This window comes from Notothenia rossii (genome assembly GCF_949606895.1).
Source record: "Notothenia rossii genome assembly, chromosome: 11".
Lineage (NCBI taxonomy): Eukaryota > Metazoa > Chordata > Actinopteri > Perciformes > Nototheniidae > Notothenia > Notothenia rossii.
In genome coordinates, this window is record NC_136910.1 from 58,182,340 (window position 1) to 58,203,074 (window position 20,735).

The following is a 20,735-nucleotide window of genomic DNA, read 5'->3' on the forward strand; positions in this document are numbered from 1 at the left end:
TTCATCCTCTGGGGATCATGAATGCCTAAATCAAATTGCATGTCAACCAATCCAAAATTATCCAAATGATCTTACTCAGAAGCACACTTGACAACCTGTTAGTGCTAGAGTAGAAAGGGGTGAGAAAGGGGTTCTGAAGGGGACCAAAGTCAGAAGGGTTCATCCTCTGGGGATCATGAATGCCTGGAGCAAATTGCATGGAAACTCATCCAAAAGTTGTTGAATTATCTTACTAAAAAACACACATGACAACTTCATTATGACGCCAGAGGAAAAGTCAGAGGGTCCACAAAGACAGAAGGATTCATCCTCTGGGGATCATGAATGTCGGGACGAAAATGAATGCCAGTCCATGAAGTAGATGTTGATATATATCAGTGTATTAAATACAAACTCTGAAGAGACTCAATGTGTTATTACGCTCTGAAAAGAAGCCGGTGGGACTTGAGAAAGTGATCGCATGTCTTCAGCAGCTGAAACCCATTTGAACCATCATTTATTGTATTTGCTAATTCAATAACAAGGTCTGCAGCCTTCATTTGGTGTCCTTTAAAGCAACCATACATCTGAGACTTACCGATTTTCTGGTTGAAGATCTTGTCGAACGTCAGCTCGTCTCTCTCCTCCAGGTACTTCTGCATCACACTGCGAATACTGTGAACACAGAGGGGCGAAAACGTGGATTAATGAACACATCATCTTCATATATAAGAGTCAGAATGTGTCCCACAGCGAAGGAAGTGTACAGTGTTACACTATAAGAGGTATAGCAGGTAGAAAGCCAAGCAATAATAACAAAGAAAAGCTCCACATAAGTCATAAGAATGAGTGAACAGCCGTAGCTAAGAAATGAGTAGCAGGCAGCCGTTTCAAAGAAGTGACGTAACTAACATTAAAGTATTGAGAGCTTAAGAAGTGCCTGCTTTTATAACGCACAGCTCAGTCACAAACAGGTGTTTAATATATTGTAGGGCTGCACGATATTGAAAAAAACTGACATTGCGATATTCTTTCCCCCTGCGATATGTATTGCGTTTTTTTTAACTATATTTAACCGGATGAAGGATCTTAGTCACGGACGTCTGGATCTTAACTGGTCGACTCATCAAACCGTAAAGGGGACCTATCATGCTATATATGAATAATATATTGTAGGACCATATCTATATAAGGTATATTTATACGTTTTATTTTTCAAAATACCAAACAGATCATGCATTTTAGCCATGCCTCATTTTGCCTCACTCCAGCTCTGTCTTTGCATGAGCTGGGGCTGACACCCCCCCCCCCCCCCCCCTGCAAAGGAGGGGGCGAGGCACAAGCGTCATGTTACTATGCTGTTGCCATGCTGTTGCTATGCTGTTGCCATGCCACTGCAACCTCTCATTCCCCTGATAGGTGGAGAGTTGACCATACAGGTGGAGTGCACCTCTGTGACATCATAGAGGTGCAAATCAGAATCCACATGTATCAAATCCGCTGCAGCCCCGTTTTTAGAGATTTGGGTATGGAGGAAAATAGAGAGGGTTGTATTTTCTGACACTTGGTGAGTTCCCTGGAACACCGGGGACACATATTCATGTATAAAAGACGTAAAAAAAGTGCATTTTGCATCATAGGTCCCCTTTAAGTCATGATTTAACATGTCATGATAATGCAGGTTGCTTACCCTCAAATAAGGGGGTTCACCTGTGAATGAAGAAGAGTGGGGTCCAGAAGGGATCCAAGAGATTACACGTATTACATTAAACTATAGGAAGCTTCATTATCACATTAGGGAACTAACATACGTGACCAAATAGGTCATTTCACTTTTTATTACACAATTAAAACCTTTTTTGTGCAAATAGCAGCAAAGTAGTGGACCTCTTTTAAACAACATTCTAAAAATAAAATGAAGAACAGCTATACGGTATGTGGTGTAACACCGGCAAAGGCATCTGAAATAGTTGTTTGCTGTGCATGCAGACTCAGAGCCTGCATGTCACTCCACTCAAGTGCCCCTGACATGAGAGCCGCGCGAGTTTTCCTTTTGTAGCAAGCAGCAAAATAATTGTAACATGACGTGTTTGAGTTAATTTACCTACTTAATATTGCACGTCCCTGCGATGTGAATATCGCGGTAATCGCCATGACACGGTTTATCGTTCAGCCCTACTTTATTGCACAGATTAAGCGTCTCTGAGTTACTAGAAAAGCGCTATACAAGTGTCACGTATTATTATTGCAACCGTCTGAATCAGAATCAGGTTTACCACCAGGTAGGTTGACACGTACGAGGAATTTGACTTGGTGTCGTGGTGCATACTAATAAAAATACAAAAACCAGGGTTTAACAGGTGGTTTTGAGTGATTTCTTTAATGTGATGCAGTGGCTGAGGTAAAGTGTGCTATAGTGTAATAAACAGCTGATCTGAGACATGTTGGACGTCCTCCTCCAGATCCCAGCCTTATTTTGGGACTCTCCCTGCCACCTGTCCCCTGAAACTGAACTGTGGGAAGAGAGGGACTCATGGGAGGCAGCGGGGGGACCTGGAGAGAAACATGCTGCCCTGGGAACGGGTGTTAATGAGAGGAGAGCTGGGAGGATGAATCAATTAGCACCCTAACCCCCCCCACGGGCCCATTAACACCACAGCACCTCCTGCGGGGTTCACCTCCTGATGGTGCTAGTTGTGTCCCAGAAGCATCACAATCATAAAGAAGCTGCCACGATCACATCCAAATAAAACGTCAAAGACTAGAGAAGCTCAGTGGACATTTTTAAACGACAGCTAAAGACAACCCCCCCACTTTAAAAGGTCCCCTATCATACTGTTCGTCATCAATATGTCACAGGTCTGAGATATATACAGAAGAGAGAGAAATCAGTAGTCCGGCAGCGGCTCAGTCAGTAGGGGCTTGGACTGTGAGTCGTAGGGTCGCCGGTTCAAGTCCCCGACCAGACCTAAATATGGAGTGTGGGCTGCTACTTGGAGAGGTCCCAGTTCACCTCTTGTTGCTGCATGTTTCTGTAAAGGTTTTAAAATCTGATCCGAGGGGAATTTCTTGTTGTGTATTTTTAACTTTATTATTATTATTATTATTATTATTATCAGTGCAAGGAATCGGATGTTAACAAGTGTTATTTTTTGATGAATACAAATGGACCGTTAGACATGTTCAGACACTGTGCAATTAATTCCCGTTAAAACACGAGAAGGGAAAACAATAGTTCTTTCCATTGACTTTAAAAAGTGACGTCATGTCATTTTGGCCTCTGGCAATCAAGAGAAACAAGCTTAGAAGGTTACGTAACGCGTCTTTGAGCATTAGGAAAAGCGCTTTAAAAATCCAAAGTGTTATTATTAAAAGCTTCAGGGTGTTTAAGCTCCCCATCGACAAGGTACAGAAAACAGAAGTACGTTTCTATTAGCTTACCGATCTACCTAGCCTGTAGCCTCTGCTGTAATCAATATTATAAATGACATTTAAATGAAGAGCAAATATGAACAAGCAACCAGTGACTGCTGTATCTGAAACAATGGATGCCTGTGGGATTATTATTATTAAATCTAGGTTAATATATAAAAACAAGGAGGCATAATTTGACATACGATAAGCCTGGTAGCATTCAAGCTGTAGGCTTTGATACACCGAGGGGTTTTGTTTTTAGGTCAATACATATGTAAATGCACGCTTTACTACGAAGTGTATTTATATCCAGCTACAGACGAGCAAAAGAGGAAAAGCAAGTGTCACTTCTCTGCAGCAAAGACACACAGAAAAGCCAACCAGTTTATTTGAACTCAATGCGACTGAAGCTATCCCTTCATAATGCTCAAACTAGGAACCTCAAAACGACGAGTGATCAGACCAGTACACCCAGTTGGTTTGCCGATTTGAATACAAGTGGGGAGGAGCGTGAATGCAACGTTTTTGAAGTGCAGCTACAGGAACAAGAAGCTAGGAAGTAAACACTTCCTCTTTCTGAGGAGCGGTGTGAATCACCAGCAGCTGACTCTTTATTCTCTGAAGCCTCCACGCTTTGGTGACACTTAGTGTACGAGTGGAGCCTTATTAGGCGTCAAAAACACATGAGGGGGGGGGGATCCAATAGTGTGTGTGTGTGTGTGTGGTTAGATATAGAGGACATCACACACGGGTGCAGAAATACATTAAATCGTGCATCATGTGTCATTTTTATAATGTCACAAACAGCTCTTACATGTTCATAGCTATTGATGCAAGAAAAAATGACTGCTTGCGATTAGGGCTGCTCCATTATGGCAAAAATCATAATCTCGATTATTTGGGTCAATAATTATAATTGCAATTATTAAATGCGATTATTCATTGACTTTGAAAACATCAATTTATTGGAGAAAAAACATGTGAACAATATGTTTTGAACAGTTGATTACCAAGAACTTTAAGTATAATTCAACTGAAAACCCCCCAAAAAAAAAAAAAATCGTTTTATTTAGATTACGTTGTTTTCGTAATCGTTGCAAGCCATAATCGTAATCGCGATTAAAATATGATTACCGTAATTTTCGGACTATAAGCCGCACCTGAATATAAGCCGCAGCAGCAGCAGCATACCACTCTCGGTTCCACTTTTACTTTTGCGCGCTACCTGTCTCACTCTTTTCCGGCCTCCAGCTTTTCCTGCTGGAACGCGCCGCTTAAAGGTGGGGGTCCGCGGACCGGCCATAGAGCCCATAGAGTTAAAGGTGGTGGCCGTTAGCTGTAAAAATCCATAGATTAGCCGCACCGTTATATAAACCGCAGCGTCGAAAAATGGGGAAAAAGGCGCGGCTTATAGTCCAAAAATTACGGTAATTGAGCAGCCCTAATTGAGATTCATTTAAAGGTGACCTATCATGCAAAATGCACTTTTGTACGTCTTTTCTACATGAACATGTGTCCCCGGTGTTCCAGGGAACTCACCAAGTGTCAGAAAACACAACCCTCTCTATTTTCCTCCATACCCAAATCTCTTAAAAAGGGGCTGCAACGGATCTGATACAGACTGATCCAGATTTGAACACTTATATGACGTCACAGAAGTGGCGCTACGGCTATTGGGCCAACTCCACCAATCAGGAGGAGACAGCCACGGACATTGCCGTTGGAAAGCGCTGGAGACGCTTTAGTCCATATGCCAGGCCTGTAGATGGTGCTGTTCTCACAGAATCAGCCCATGATGCAAAGACAGTGTTAAATTGAGCGAAATGAGGAATGGCTAAAATGCATGATCTGTTTGGTATTTTGAAAAATAAAAGTATAAATATGCCTTATATAGGTATGGTCCTACACTATATTATTCACATATAGCATGATGGGTCCACTTTAACTGATATTGCAATTGCGATATGATCCACAATATAAGAGGGAATTATCATCTTTGCACTAGTTTATGTTTTGCAATTTTTATGAAATGTCGATTACTTGTCTAGCCCTAGTCACATCAAAGTGCTTTGTGCCATTCAAGCCCTGAAAAATTACTTTTTAAAACCTCAAACCTTAACGATTATTATCCTTATCCATTACTATCATGATTCTTCTCAAGGTTAATGACCTAGAATTGTAAAAAATGTCCATTAGTGTTATTAAAAATCAATGATATCATCTTTAAATGTCTCAAAATGTAAGAATATTGAGTTTAATGTCATGAAAATTTGACAATATATATCGTGGCCTGAAAACTGAATTTTCTGTCATATCTGCATGAAAAATATTGAATACTCTCTGTCTCAAAGTGCCAGCTGACTTTATTAACACGCAGAGACATAGTATTAAAAACAAATCAATGATAAGGTCTTTAAAATGTCTCAAAACTCAAGAATATTCAATTTAATGTCATGAAAATTTGAATTTGGTGGCCTTATAACTACACTGCCTGTCATATCTGCATGACAAACATTGAATACTCTCTGTGTCAAAGTGCCAGCTGACGTTATTAACACAGAGATGTTGTTGTGAACCGTTGACACAGAAGAAGCTTCTCCTCACACCAGCTTCAGCTCCCGGCGGCAGATGACCGAGCTCCTGCTGCGACTGTGACAGAAAGGCTTCTGGCTTCACATATATAAATAAGTATGTCATTAATATAAATAAATGTGGAAATATGACGAAGGAGGTCGAGGAAACTTATAGGAGAGGAGGGAGGGCGGTCACAAGCGTATTTAATGAGAAACAGACGGCAGGATTCCTTTACAATTCACCGTATTTTAAAGTCTTATTATACAAGATGTCTCCTGACGTAAACAACAACGTGACGTAAACCACAACGTGACGTAAACCACAACGTGAAGTAAACCACAACGTGAAGTAAACCACAACGTGACGTAAATCACAACGTGAACAACAACGTGGCGTAAACCTCAACGTGGCGTAAACCTCAACGTGACGTAAACCACAACTTGACGTAAACCACAACTTGACGTAAACCACAACTTGACGTAAACCACAACTTGACGTAAACCACAACTTGACGTAAACCACAACGTGACGTAAACCACAATGTAAACAACGTCAACGTGACGTAAACAACGTGGCGTAAACCACAACGTGGCGTGAACCACAACGCGGCGTGAACCACAACGCGGCGTGAACCACAACGTAAACAACAACGTCAACGTAAACAACGTGGCGTGAACCACAACGTAAACAACAACGTCAACGTGACGTAAACAACGTGGCGTGAACCACAACGTAAACAACAACGTCAACGTGACGTAAACAACGTGGCGTGAACCACAACGTAAACAACAACGTCAACGTGACGTAAACAACGTGGCGTAAACCACAACGCGGCGTGAACCACAACGCGGCGTGAACCACAACGCGGCGTGAACCACAACGCGGCGTGAACCACAACGTAAACAACAACATCAACGTGACATAAACAACGTGGCTTGAACCACAACGTAAACAACAACGTCAACGTGACGTAAACAATGTGACGTAAACAACAACGCGACGTAAACAACGTGAGATTGTTTTCCAAAACATACATTTAATATTGCATTTATAACAAAAAAACACACAAAAAAACTATAATATAATTAATTGTATTTAATTAAACTTATATAATAATTACAAAAATACAATAATTATAAAGAAAATACATTATAATACATTTGTACGATCTTTAAAGGCTGAAACATGCAATTAATAAAATATTATAATTTTATGAGAAGGGCCATAATGTCTAATAACTATTTTTAAAAATAATAATTAAAGTTTTTGTACTGCAAGTATACCGTGAAGCTGATATTTCTGTACTTTAAGTAGTACTATTTCTACATTGTATATATTGTAAATAACAAATATCTTAACATTAGTGAGCATTCTCACTAACGGCATCATAGCGTGGTACGGCAACTGCTCCGCCTCAGACCAGAAATCACTCCAACGGGTCACCGGCACCCACCATTAAACGCTGTCTGGGCAAATCCAGGAACATCATCAAGGGTGCCTCCCACCCCAACAACAGATTGTTCACCCTCCTTCCATGCGGCAGGCGTTACAGAAGCGTCCGTTCCCGTACCTCCAGGCACAGGAAGAGCTTCTTCCCCGAGGCCGTGGCTGTTTCTCAATCTCGAGGAAACTGGCTTCCAAGCCAATATTTCAAGGATGCTACGTCATCGAGTGCCGCCGAAGGACTGTTCCAATCTCCAGCATACTTGGAATTCCACCGAGGCCGCCCTTGGTTTGGGGGTAATTTCGAGACTGCACATGGGTAGACTTCGCGTCCTTAAAATCCCCACAATGCTTTGCGCACGGACCAATTTCCCCAAATCTGTGGCGGAAAATGTAAGGCAGGGCCTCTCATATGACGCACACCTGCACACTTGCTAGCCTGTTCCACTCTTTGTTTTCCGAATGCCAGGAAGGATTCTTGCCTAGCTTCTGAAGGAAGTGACTCGGAAGTCATGTGCTACCAAGCAAGCGTACTCGCGATTGAGAAACGGCCCGAGACTGCTGAACTCCTCTCCATTACTCACTAGCATCATTGCACTCACCTACACTGATTAAACGTACTTAATGGACATGTTATTTGCACAATCGTGTTACTGTACATATAACAATTTTTCTCTTAATATTACTGTTTGTATATACAATCTGCACTTGCTCTCTGTTAACACTGTCACTACTTACATCTGTATATTGTAGATGTGTTGCTCATTCAATGCTCCCTGTATTGTCAGTTTTTATAATATGCACCTTGTATTTATTTATATTTCGCACATCTTGCATTTCTGGTTGGATACTAACTAGGGCTGCTCGATTATGGCAAAAATCATAATCTCGATTATTTGGTTCAATAATTGATATCACGATTATCCATTTACTTTGAAAACATCCATCTATTGAAAAAAAAATGTGAACAGTATGTTTTTAACAGTTGATTACCCTGAACTTTAATAATTCAACTGAGAAACCAATTAAATCTTTTTTTTTAAAAACAATGATTGTTTTATTTAGATTATGTTGTTTTCATAATCGTTGGAAGCCAAAATCGTAATTGCGATTAATTGAGCAGCCCTAATACTAACTGCATTCCATTGGCTTGTACCTGTACTTTGCAAAATGACAATAAAGTTTAATCTAATCTAATTACAGAGCTGCAGTTGAGTGGAAAATGGAGCAAAACACACGTGTATATATTATTCATTATATGCTGCACTACTTCTCACTTGGTTAACTTTCAGTACCGCAGTGAAAGGTCAGAGAACATGCAACGCAAGGGGTTTCCAGATGATTTCTCTCTCCTTTTCACTTCATTTTCTCTGTTTTCAGCTGTTTTCCCACCATTAAAGTCAGCAGAAAAGCAGCAGCAGTGAGTGAGTCTGTCATTATCTGCTGATCTTAACCAACACCATGTTCAACACTACAGGAAGTATGCAGATGTGTAAATAATATTTTAAATGTTACCAGGATGTCACTGTCTGCTGCAGTGTCTGTGGGCATGTAATTGAACTGTGTTGATAACGCCAGCTCTGCCCTGTTCAAATATGCTTTACACTCCACCTGAACTCTGTAATTCTCACAATGTGATAGGACACAATGAGCGGCGTTATGTTTGTCAGGGTGAAACAAACATGAGCTTCTTTAATCCTCCACACATGCACTGACTCTGGAACTCTTTAGACTTTAAACCTGTTTTTCTGGCTGTTGTGGTTTAGAGCTGGGGTTAGCAGGTTTAAAAAGACAGATTGAGCAATTTGAAGACTGGCGCAATTTCTTATTAACTCACGAAGCACTCAAAAGATTAAGAAGTAGTTTTGGTTTCAGTTGTGATGCCTTTATACTTGTTAAGACATCCATTAGCCCTCAAATGAGTCAACATATTAGCACTTCCTGTTCCTTTTTCAATGTTCTTTTAAATAAGTTGTTGGTTGTTAGCCTGGAATAAGATCTGTGGTAAACATAAAAAATGTCAGTAAATCCCCCACTAGTTCAACATCATCAGGCCCAACATTAGCCTCCTTTAGCTTAGCGGTGGTGACGTGAAGTCATGTGACCGTGCTGTAGTTCCTTTATAGCCCAACATTAGCCTCCTTTAGCTTAGCGGTGGTGACGTGAAGTCATGTGACCGTGCTGTAGTTCCTTTATAGCCCAACATTAGCCTCCTTTAGCTTAGCGGTGGTGACGTGAAGTCATGTGACCGTGCTGTAGTTCCTTTATAGCCCAACATTAGCCTCCTTTAGCTTAGCGGTGGTGACGTGAAGTCATGTGACCGTGCTGTAGTTCCTTTATAGCCCAACATTAGCCTCCTTTAGCTTAGCGGTGGTGACGTGAAGTCATGTGACCGTGCTGTAGTTCCTTTATAGCCCAACATTAGCCTCCTTTAGCTTAGCAGTGATGATGTGAAGTCATGTGACCGTGCTGTAGTTCCTTTATAGCCCAACATTAGCCTCCTTTAGCTTAGCAGTGATGATGTGAAGTCATGTGACCGTGCTGTAGTTCCTTTATAGCCCAACATTAGCCTCCTTTAGCTTAGCGGTGGTGACGTGAAGTCATGTGACCGTGCTGTAGTTCCTTTATAGCCCAACATTAGCCTCCTTTAGCTTAGCGGTGGTGACGTGAAGTCATGTGACCGTGCTGTAGTTCCTTTATAGCCCAACATTAGCCTCCTTTAGCTTAGCGGTGGTGACGTGAAGTCATGTGACCGTGCTGTAGTTCCTTTATAGCCCAACATTAGCCTCCTTTAGCTTAGCAGTGATGATGTGAAGTCATGTGACCGTGCTGTAGTTCCTTTATAGCCCAACATTAGCTTTTTACTTCAGAAATCATAAAGTGGTGTTAAAAGGTGGAGATTATCCTGCTGAACAATTCACTTTTGGGATTTAGCTATCCTTAATTATTGCTTTGACAGAAACGTCGAATTATCTAATGCTATTACTTTAAAGAGTCCCATGTAGTGTCTCTACTTTAAAGAGTCCTCTCCTGCTGATGTTCAGGTGTATATCAGTATGTAGTGTCTCTACTTTAAAGAGTCCTCTCCTGCTGATGTTCAGGTGTATATCAGTATGTAGTGTCTTTACTTTAAAGAGTCCTCTCCTGCTGATGTTCAGGTGCATAACAGTATGTAGTGTCTCTACTTTAAAGAGTCCTCTCCTGCTGATGTTCAGGTGTATATCAGTATGTAGTGTCTCTGCTTTAAAGAGTCCTCTCCTGCTGATGTTCAGGTGTATATCAGTATGTAGTGTCTCTACTTTAAAGAGTCCTCTCCTGCTGATGTTCAGGTGCATATCAGTATGTAGTGTCTCTACTTTAAAGAGTCCTCTCCTGCTGATGTTCAGGTGTATATCAGTATGTAGTGTCTCTACTTTAAAGAGTCCTCTCCTGCTGATGTTCAGGTGTATATCATTATGTAGTGACTGCCTATGCTGCAGCACCTCTTTTCACCCTCTGTCTGAAACCAGAGCCCAGTCTGCTCTGATTGGTTAGCTGGCCGGCTCTGTTGGGATTGGTCAACCGCTTAGAGATGTCCCGCCCACACCCCTTAGTCAATTGTGTAGTTTCATGTTGCTGAGCACAGGAAGAGTTCTGCAAAGAAATCGATTGAAACTAGTTGCTAAAAATACGACTCACAGCAGGAAGCTGTAGGTTACACACGACTGCGATGACTCGAGTGTGACAGTGGTTTGGTCCTTTGGAAATCTTTAGAGTGCGAGTACTGCAGAGTTTGTGTTCGAAGCAGAGCTGTCTTTCAGGAGAGAAATGGCCCCTTTGGTGCTTTTTGTAATGAGTCACTGTTTCATCCAAAGCGAGACATAACACCAGTGATATGAAAAGTGAAGACCCCGCGAGAACCACAAAGTAATATTAAAAATGTTGCGAGAAACAATATTACACAACTGCAGAGAGAGGAAATTACAATTAGAGATAATACTGATGGAAAACAGCGTGGTGCAAAGTGGTTTAAAAGCAGAACCAATATTAGATTAGCATTCTCTGGATGTCGCTTTTCACTAATGGAAATAATACTTCTGTTAAGGGACGATTAAGATGTCAGGTAGCAAGCAAGCCCGTTGACAGCTCTCTTTGTACACTGCCAACATTAACATATTTTATTATAGTTGTGCAGAATTCAAGCTGAATGTGTTGTTCTGGCGATTGGAAAATAATAACTTAGGGTTGCAATTTTTGATCTGCTAGTATTAGCTCAGGTATCTGTCTACTAACATCTCGCTAGAAGGCATATGGCTTGAAAAGCAGACAGAATCCACATTGTTATTCCTTTAAAATGCAAAAAGAACACTATCTATTTGCTAACTTTAAATATTTACACGGTACAGAGCTGTGTTTTTCTGTGGGCTTAAGACAGCGTGCAGACAGCAGCGTGCAGTGCGTGTTCAACAGATAAAAAAATAACAATTAGTTTGTAGTTTCGCTGTACAATGATCTCTGAGTACACAGATTATACGTTATGAAGAATGATGCACGCAATGTGGAAGCAATGTTACACCCAAAACAACCCTTATGGTTTTTACTATTGTTATACTACCTGCTACTGAATTACTGTTATATCTTTTCTTTATAAGGCTGCACCTTGGGTTTGTCTTTTATTAAAGGATCCCTATTCTGCTGATGTTCAGGTGTATATCAGTATGTAGTGTCTCTACTTTAAAGAGTCCTCTCCTGCTGATGTTCAGGTGTATATCAGTATGTAGTGTCTCTACTTTAAAGAGTCCTCTCCTGCTGATGTTCAGGTGTATATCAGTATGTAGTGTCTCTACTTTAAAGAGTTCTCTCCTGCTGATGTTCAGGTGTATATCAGTATGTAGTGTCTCTACTTTAAAGAGTCCTCTCCTGCTGATGTTCAGGTGTATATCAGTATGTAGTGTCTCTACTTTAAAGAGTCCTCTCCTCTGATGTTCAGGTGTATATCAGTATGTAGTGTCTCTACTTTAAAGAGTCCTCTCCTGCTGATGTTCAGGTGTTTATCAGTATGTAGTGTCTCTACTTTAAAGAGTCCTCTCCTGCTGATGTTCAGGTGTGTATCAGTATGTAGTGTCTCTACTTTAAAGAGTCCTCTCCTGCTGATGTTCAGGTGTGTATCAGTATGTAGTGTCTCTACTTTAAAGAGTCCTCTCCTGCTGATGTTCAGGTGTATATCAGTATGTAGTGTCTCTACTTTAAAGAGTCCTCTCCTGCTGATGTTCAGGTGTATATCAGTATGTAGTGTCTCTACTTTAAAGAGTCCTCTCCTGCTGATGTTCAGGTGTATATCAGTATGTAGTGTCTCTACTTTAAAGAGTCCTCTCCTGCTGATGTTCAGGTGTATATCAGTATGTAGTGTCTCTACTTTAAAGAGTCCTCTCCTGCTGATGTTCAGGTGTATATCAGTATGTAGTGTCTCTACTTTAAAGAGTCCTCTCCTGCTGATGTTCAGGTGTATATCAGTATGTAGTGTCTCTACTTTAAAGAGTCCTCTCCTTGTTTTAAAATAACTGCCATGTGTGGAATAAATAAATACATATTTCAAGATAGTGACATCCCTCCGATTCTCCCCCCTTTCTCCACCATTTTGTAAACATCTGAGATCTATAATATATGGATGAAAAACAGTTTAATAGGGGTCCTTTAAGGTAAAGCCTGCTGTATGGTTGTTGTTCCTCTGATAGCACACTTTATATATTTCAAGATAGTGACATCCCTCCGATTCTCCACCTCATTTCGTCTCGTGTGGATTTCTCCATAACGGCTAACTCCCCCCTTCCTCTCATCTGAACGGCCTCCAGTGTTGCCGTTAAAATCTCACCTCTCTGCCAGAGACTCTGTCTGGGTCCTCGGAGAATGTGGCATCACTACGTTATCTGCAAAGTGACCCCTTTAACTGTAACAGGCGTGAGCTGGACGCCTCATACACACATGCACAGCAGCTGAAACCATGGGTCCACAGATAACATGAGATCATTAGTTGTCACCACAATAAACCGTATTTAATTGTGTCTTAATGTACATTATTTAATTTCATATTCTGTTCTTGTACATATCATATTTTAAAGACCTTCTTGTTCTCCCGGGCTTTTGCAGACCACGTATCAGTCTGTGTTTTCTAAATTGTTGTTTTCTATTTTGTTGTGTTTTAAAATGTAACATCTTGTATGAGACTTTTTTCAGTCTGTGGCTATAAGTATGGTTTCATTGACTCGTGCTTTCACATTAGTTTATTTCTGTCTAAATGTATTTATGCTGCTTTTTTTGTAATGTATTGGTGTACAGCACTTTGGTCAACTCTTTTGTTTTTAAATGTGCTATACACAGAGACGCGGGAACTCAGTCAGAGTTGGGGGGTGCGGGGGGTGCTAGTGGAGCCTCGCAGCGGCGAAACTGTGGCGCTCTCTGGGGGGGGGGTGCTAGTGGAGCCTTGCTGCGGCTAAACTGTGGCGCTCTCTGGGGGGGGGGTGCTAGTGGAGCCTTGCTGCGGCTAAACTGTGGCACTCTCTGGGGGGGGTGCAGGGGGTGCTAGTGGAGCCTTGCTGCGGCTAAACTGCGGCGTGCTTACACTGTAGGTGCGCCGTGTTTGAGAATGCGGGGGTGCTAGTGGAGCCTGCGTTTGGCGTTACAACTTACCGCCAGCAGATGGGGGTGCTGTAGCCCCCTCAGCACCCCCCCTTCCCGCGTCCATGTATATACCAGGGTTCATAAACTTTTTCACCAATGATTTTCAATGACTTTTCCAGGACCTTTACCTTATTTTCCATGACCAAAAAAATGACTCTTTCTCAGCGTACCACTGAAAATGGTTTATTTTAACATGGAACAGGAAAATAAGGTCTGCATATGAAACATGTTGTGCCTAAAACAAATCCAATAGTAGGCTTACTAGCTTCTACAGGCTAAAGCAACTCAAATCTTTCACCAGCAAAACATCTCGACAGTTAAATGCCATTTTAAGTTTCATTACTATACGAGACAGTATTTATTATATTTATAGTATCACTATTTCGGCGATTAGATAAAATATAAATTATATTTGATGCAACTTTAGTTACATTTCCATGGCTTTTCCAAAACATTGGGAAAAACATTGTTCTCCAGGGCCTGGAATTAGCATTTTGAATTTCCATGACTTTTCCAGGTTTTTAATGACCGTAAGAACCCTGTCTAATACAATTGGGTTGGATATTCTACTTACATGTATACAGTCTTTTTGCACTATTTTGATTTTTTGTATTTGTTAAATATGTTGGAGGAGCTCAGGTCAGGAGAATTTCATTGCAATTTCTACACTGTAGCTTTTTGCATATGAGAATAAAACCTTTGAATCTTGAATCTTTGAAGATATGCTTTATTGATCCCATATCGAAATGTTAGTTTTCGTCCCAGCAGCATGTTAAGACGAGGCAATGCACACAATGACTTCCTGTTAAAGAAGCCGCTAGTTAGAGCTGTGTCCCCCTGACTCCAATTGTATTCTTTTGTTTTTTTCCTAATATTCTTGTTATTTTAACTATATGTTACACTGTCATCTATGTTTGTTAATTAGCACAGCCTTTTAAGTTTTTAATGTGTGTGTTAATGTGTGTGTTTAATGTGTGTGTTAATGTGTGTGTGTTATGTGTGTGTTAATGTGTGTTAATGTGTGTGTTAATGTGTGTGTTAATGTGTGTGTGTGTGTGTGTGTTAATGTGTGTGTTAATGTGTGTGTGTTAATGTGTGTGTTAATGTGTGTGTTAATGTGTGTGTGTTAATGTGTGTGTTAATATGTGTGTGTTAATGTGTGTGTTAATGTGTGTGTGTTAATGTGTGTGTTAATGTGTGTGTTAATGTGTGTGTTAATGGGTGTGTTAATGGGTGTGTTAATGGGTGTGTTAATGGGTGTGTTAATGTGTGTGTGTGTTAATGTGTGTGTGTTAATGTGTGTGTGTTAATGTGTGTGTTAATGTGTGTGTGTTAATGTGTGTGTTAATGTGTGTGTTTAATGTGTTTGTGTTAATATGTGTGTGTTAATGTGTGTGTTAATGTGTGTGTGTGTTAATGTGTGTGTTAATGTGTGTGTTAATGCGTGTGTGTTAATGTGTGTGTTTAAATGTGTGTGTGTTAAAGTGTGTGTTAATGTGTGTGTTAATGGGTGTGTTAATGGGTGTGTTAATGTGTGTGTGTGTTAATGTGTGTGTGTTAATGTGTGTGTGTTAATGTGTGTGTTAATGTGTGTGTGTTAATGTGTGTGTTAATGTGTGTGTTTAATGTGTGTGTGTTAATGTGTGTGTTAATGTGTGTGTTTAATGTGTTTGTGTTAATGTGTGTGTGTTAATGTGTGTGTTAATGTGTGTGTGTGTTAATGTGTGTGTTAATGTGTGTGTTAATGCGTGTGTGTTAATGTGTGTGTTTAAATGTGTGTGTGTTAAAGTGTGTGTTAATGTGTGTGTTAATGCGTGTGTGTTAATGTGTGTGTTAATGTGTGTGTTTTAATGTGTGTGTTAATGTGTGTGTTAATGTGTGTGTTAATGCGTGTGTGTTAATGTGTGTGTTTTGCTTGTTGGATGTACTGGGATGTCAACGTAGTTTTCGGACATATTGAAGCGATCCTATTGACTGCTTTTGTCCGATGAGTGTTTTCATATCTTTGTGAGAGGGGAATGTCTTCTCATTCTTATGTCCTTATTTGTGCTTAACAAATAAATAAACAAACATGCTTTATAGAAGTTTGGCACACAATCTCTTCGATCTTCATCAACTTCTTTTCCCACTACCGTCACAGACAGCATCCTCCCTCTCCGCGTGTGTTGGCCACACTCCTAATTTAGGAATTAAAGTAATTCCTCTGAATCCATCTGAAGCACTCGGGCGCGATAACGATGCGTGTGTGTGAAAAGAGAAAAGCATCAGTATTTCTCTCGGTAACATTACTGAGACGATAAGGACCTAATTGACCTGTTTTAAGAACATTTTCATATTCGAAAAGTAATGCTCTGCAGGCTGATTTACTCCGGGTTATGGTGGCTTTACAAGTCCATTAGCTGAGGCTTTTATCTGTGAGCCATAACACCACGTTCACAAAAGAAGCTTGTACTGATGTGTGTATAGAAACGCCTCTGCAGGACGCACTTTAAAACTCCATGAAGTGTGTGCGTGTGCAGGTATCACGTGATGACCTGCGACCCTGCATGATAATGTGCTAGTCAGAGGTGGGAAGTATTGGAGTACAAATTCTTAGTTACTGTACTTAAGTACATGTTTCTGGTATCGGTACTTTACTCCACTACTTATTTTTCTGACGGCTTTTTACTTTCTCCTTCTCACATGTTGAACACAAATACCTGTACTTTCTACTTCTTACATGTTGAACACAAATACCTGTACTTCCTACTTCTTACATGTTGAACACAAATACCTGTACTTTCTACTTCTTACATGTTGAACTCAAATACCTGTACTTTCTACTTCTTACATGTTGAACTCAAATACCTGTACTTTCTACTTCTTACATGTTGAACACAAATACCTGTACTTTCTACTTCTTACATGTTGAACTCAAATACCTGTACTCTCTACTTCTTACATGTTGAACTCAAATACCTGTACTTTCTACTTCTCACATGTTGAACTCAAATACCTGTACTTTCTACTTCTTACATGTTGAACACAAATACCTGTACTTTCTACTTCTTACATGTTGAACACAAATACCTGTACTTTCTACTTCTTACATGTTGAACTCAAATACCTGTACTTTCTACTTCTTACATGTTGAACTCAAATACCTGTACTTTCTACTTCTTACATGTTGAACACAAATACCTGTACTTTCTACTTCTTACATGTTGAACACAAATACCTGTACTTTCTACTTCTCTCATTTTCCAAACAGGCTGGTTCCTTTAGTCTGAATGTGTGTTTGGTGGCGTGATCATTATTATTTAGAGTCATTGCGTGCCTATTGATTTGAACACGATCCGTGTATCCATCATTTCCTGGTCTTCTCTAAAGAAGAGGGACCAATGAAAACGTTGTCATGTTGCCGTTGGTCACCATGGAAACATTCATTAGCTAACAATGACATTTTTGTTCTATTAATAGAAAGGGAGGTCAGGTACTCTTTAAAACAGCTGCTAGTTATGGGTACTTTTTACTGAAGTACATTTCAAAGCCTCTTTACTTTGACTTGAGTAAAGAAGTTTAGTCAGTACTTCTACTTTCACCAGAGTATTTTTAAACACGAGTATCTGTACTTCTACTTGAGGAAAGGATGTGTGTGCTATTGCCCTCTCTGGTGCTAATCAGTCAAACGTCCTGCCGTTGTCTTTAGTTTTATCCTCAGCTCGTCCTCAGTGCCTCGTGTTTGCCAGCCCTTGGATTATCTTTTCGAGCGTCAATGTGTCGCAACCCGGATTCTTAAGTGAACGTCTAATGAGGAACAGCGAACTCAATTAGTGAGGAGTTCAGTTTCACCGTCACACAGGATGATGACACACGGCCTTAACTAAGTACTAACAACTTTACACTGTGTGTGAAGGACACACTATCATGCAACTGCTCAATAACATCACCTGTGTTTCACTTTAACCCTCGGGTGGAGTTTTGGGTAAGGATATTTCTCAATCTGAAATTCCATGGCTTTGACTTACGTTTTGTAAAAACATTTTTAAAATATTTTGGACACATGCTTAACCGTCTCCATATGTGTCGAGTATGTCCTTTATACAAAACAAATATAAGCATGGAGACTCTTTAAAGTAGAGAGACTACATACTGATATACACCTGAACATCAGCAGGAGAGGACTCTTTAAAGTAGAGACACTACATACTGATATACACCTGAACATCAGCAGGAGAGGACTCTTTAAAGTAGAGACACTACATACTGATATACACCTGAACACCAGCAGGAGAGGACTCTTTAAAGTAGAGACACTACATACTGATATACACCTGAACATCAGCAGGAGAGGACTCTTTAAAGTAGAGACACTACATACTGATATACACCTGAACATCAGCAGGAGAGGACTCTTTAAAGTAGAGACACTACATACTGATATACACCTGAACATCAGCAGGAGAGGACTCTTTAAAGTAGAGACACTACATACTGATATACACCTGAACATCAGCAGGAGAGGACTCTTTAAAGTAGAGACACTACATACTGATATACACCTGAACATCAGCAGGAGAGGACTCTTTAAAGTAGAGACACTACATACTGATATACACCTGAACATCAGCAGGAGAGGACTCTTTAAAGTAGAGACACTACATACTGATATACACCTGAACATCAGCAGGAGAGGACTCTTTAAAGTAGGGACACTACATACTGATATACACCTGAACATCAGCAGGAGAGGACTCTTTAAAGTAGAGAAACTACATACTGATATACACCTGAACATCAGCAGGAGAGGACTCTTTAAAGTAGAGACACTACATACTGATATACACCTGAACATCAGCAGGAGAGGACTCTTTAAAGTAGAGAAACTACATACTGATATACACCTGAACATCAGCAGGAGAGGACTCTTTAAAGTAGAGACACTACATACTGATATACACCTGAACATCAGCAGGAGAGGACTCTTTAAAGTAGAGACACTACATACTGATATACACCTGAACATCAGCAGGAGATGACTCTTTAAAGTAGAGACACTACATACTGATATACACCTGAACATCAGTAGGAGAGGACTCTTTAAAGTAGGGACACTACATACTGATATACACCTGAACATCAGCAGGAGAGGACTCTTTAAAGTAGAGACACTACATACTGATATACACCAGAACATCAGCAGGAGAGGACTCTTTAAAGTAGAGACACTACTGATATACACCTGAACATCAGCAGGAGAGGACTCTTTAAAGTTCTCATCAAGGAGAAGTTAATTCTCTTTTGGTCAACAGGATTAGTAAAAAACAAGTGGTCCCATTTTAAGGTTAGTATTGTCCAAGAAAGACCTGAACACATTAGAGTCTGGAACACACATTATTGCTCTTCTAGTCCGTTATAGAAACTGTTCACTAATTGATTAATTATTCATTGTTTACGCAGCAGACAATCGATTAAGTAAGCAGATTTCAATCTGTCACAACTCGAATAAAAACGACACGACAAACTACGACCGGCTGAAGAACAGCTTGGAGTGATTTGAGATACAAACAGTCAAATGCCACAGGTACATCCTGAAGTAACAGCACAGGGTGCTTAAAGCTAACAGTCTTTACATGTCTTGCTCTTTAAATCCAAAGCATATATATATATATTACATTTAATATGATATAACTCAATTTGAGGCTGAAGGAGCATTTTTAAATTATACGGTAGTTAAATAGTTAATCAAGTATTAAAAGACTTCTCATTTAGATGTCGATAAGAACTTTTTGGGAACAACAAAAACCTTTTACAGCATATTATGCATGAAAAAGGCTAAATATATGGCATTGTTTGACATAAGCATGTTAGCGCTTTACATGTGTCTCTTGCAACCAGAACAAGTGAATGCAGTTCCGAGCAAATTAAACCAATTTGAATCAACCTTCCAGGCATGCAAATTCATTTAGATGTTTTAGTGGGTTGCTCTTTTTAAAACGTACCACCTGTGGCCTTGCTAGTCCTCCTTAAGAGTAAATGAGCTCAAACAAACACCAGCGATATGCTTTAAACTCAGTCTGTCACGAGTCAGCTGAAACATATCCGACTACATTTGGGTCTTAGTGCTAAATTGGCTTCTTTATACAAACTGTCAGAGTCACCGTGTCTCTGTAATGACGGCAGGGCAGTTGCCCGTTTATAAAGCACTCAGGAACGTGACTGCATTAATGCTCGAGTCGTAATTAGACAAAAATTCAAAGTGACTCAAACATTAGTCTAATGGGTCTGCCGGTCTAAAGCAAGCTTCACGTTGCTGAAAGTTCATTTCAAAAGCCACACTGACAAAGTGAAACCGCCTGAAGGAAGGAAACACACATGTGCCAACTTTGAAAAATGGTTAGCAGTAGCGTAAAGCTAATGGTAGCGGAATCAAAGGGATAAAGCATGCTTCTGACAGCATGGGCTGTGGTTGAGAAATGTTTGACTTGTTATCCGTTAATAAATGATCACTTTGTACGGAGAGGAGGCTAATGTTAACTCATGTTAACTCATATTGACAGTTTGATGAACCCTGGCCGCCTGTTAGCTCGTGCACTGGGGATGAAACTGTGTTCTGGAACCTGTGAAGAGGGCAGGGCCTGGTGTGCTTCTTGGGATTGATTAGTGGATCAATAAAGTGACGAATGCCT

The 20,735-nt window shown here is 40.3% G+C and overlaps 1 protein-coding gene across 1 annotated transcript in view; it reads right to left on the reverse strand.

Annotated features, from left to right (window-relative positions):
* grk3 (G protein-coupled receptor kinase 3) overlaps positions 1-20,735 on the reverse strand; it is an 88,378-nt gene that overhangs the window by 64,206 nt on the left and 3,437 nt on the right. The window contains exon 2 of the mRNA XM_079659986.1: positions 578-654. Coding sequence (XP_079516112.1) covers positions 578-654 — 77 coding nt within the window. The remainder of the gene's footprint in view (positions 1-577; positions 655-20,735) is intronic.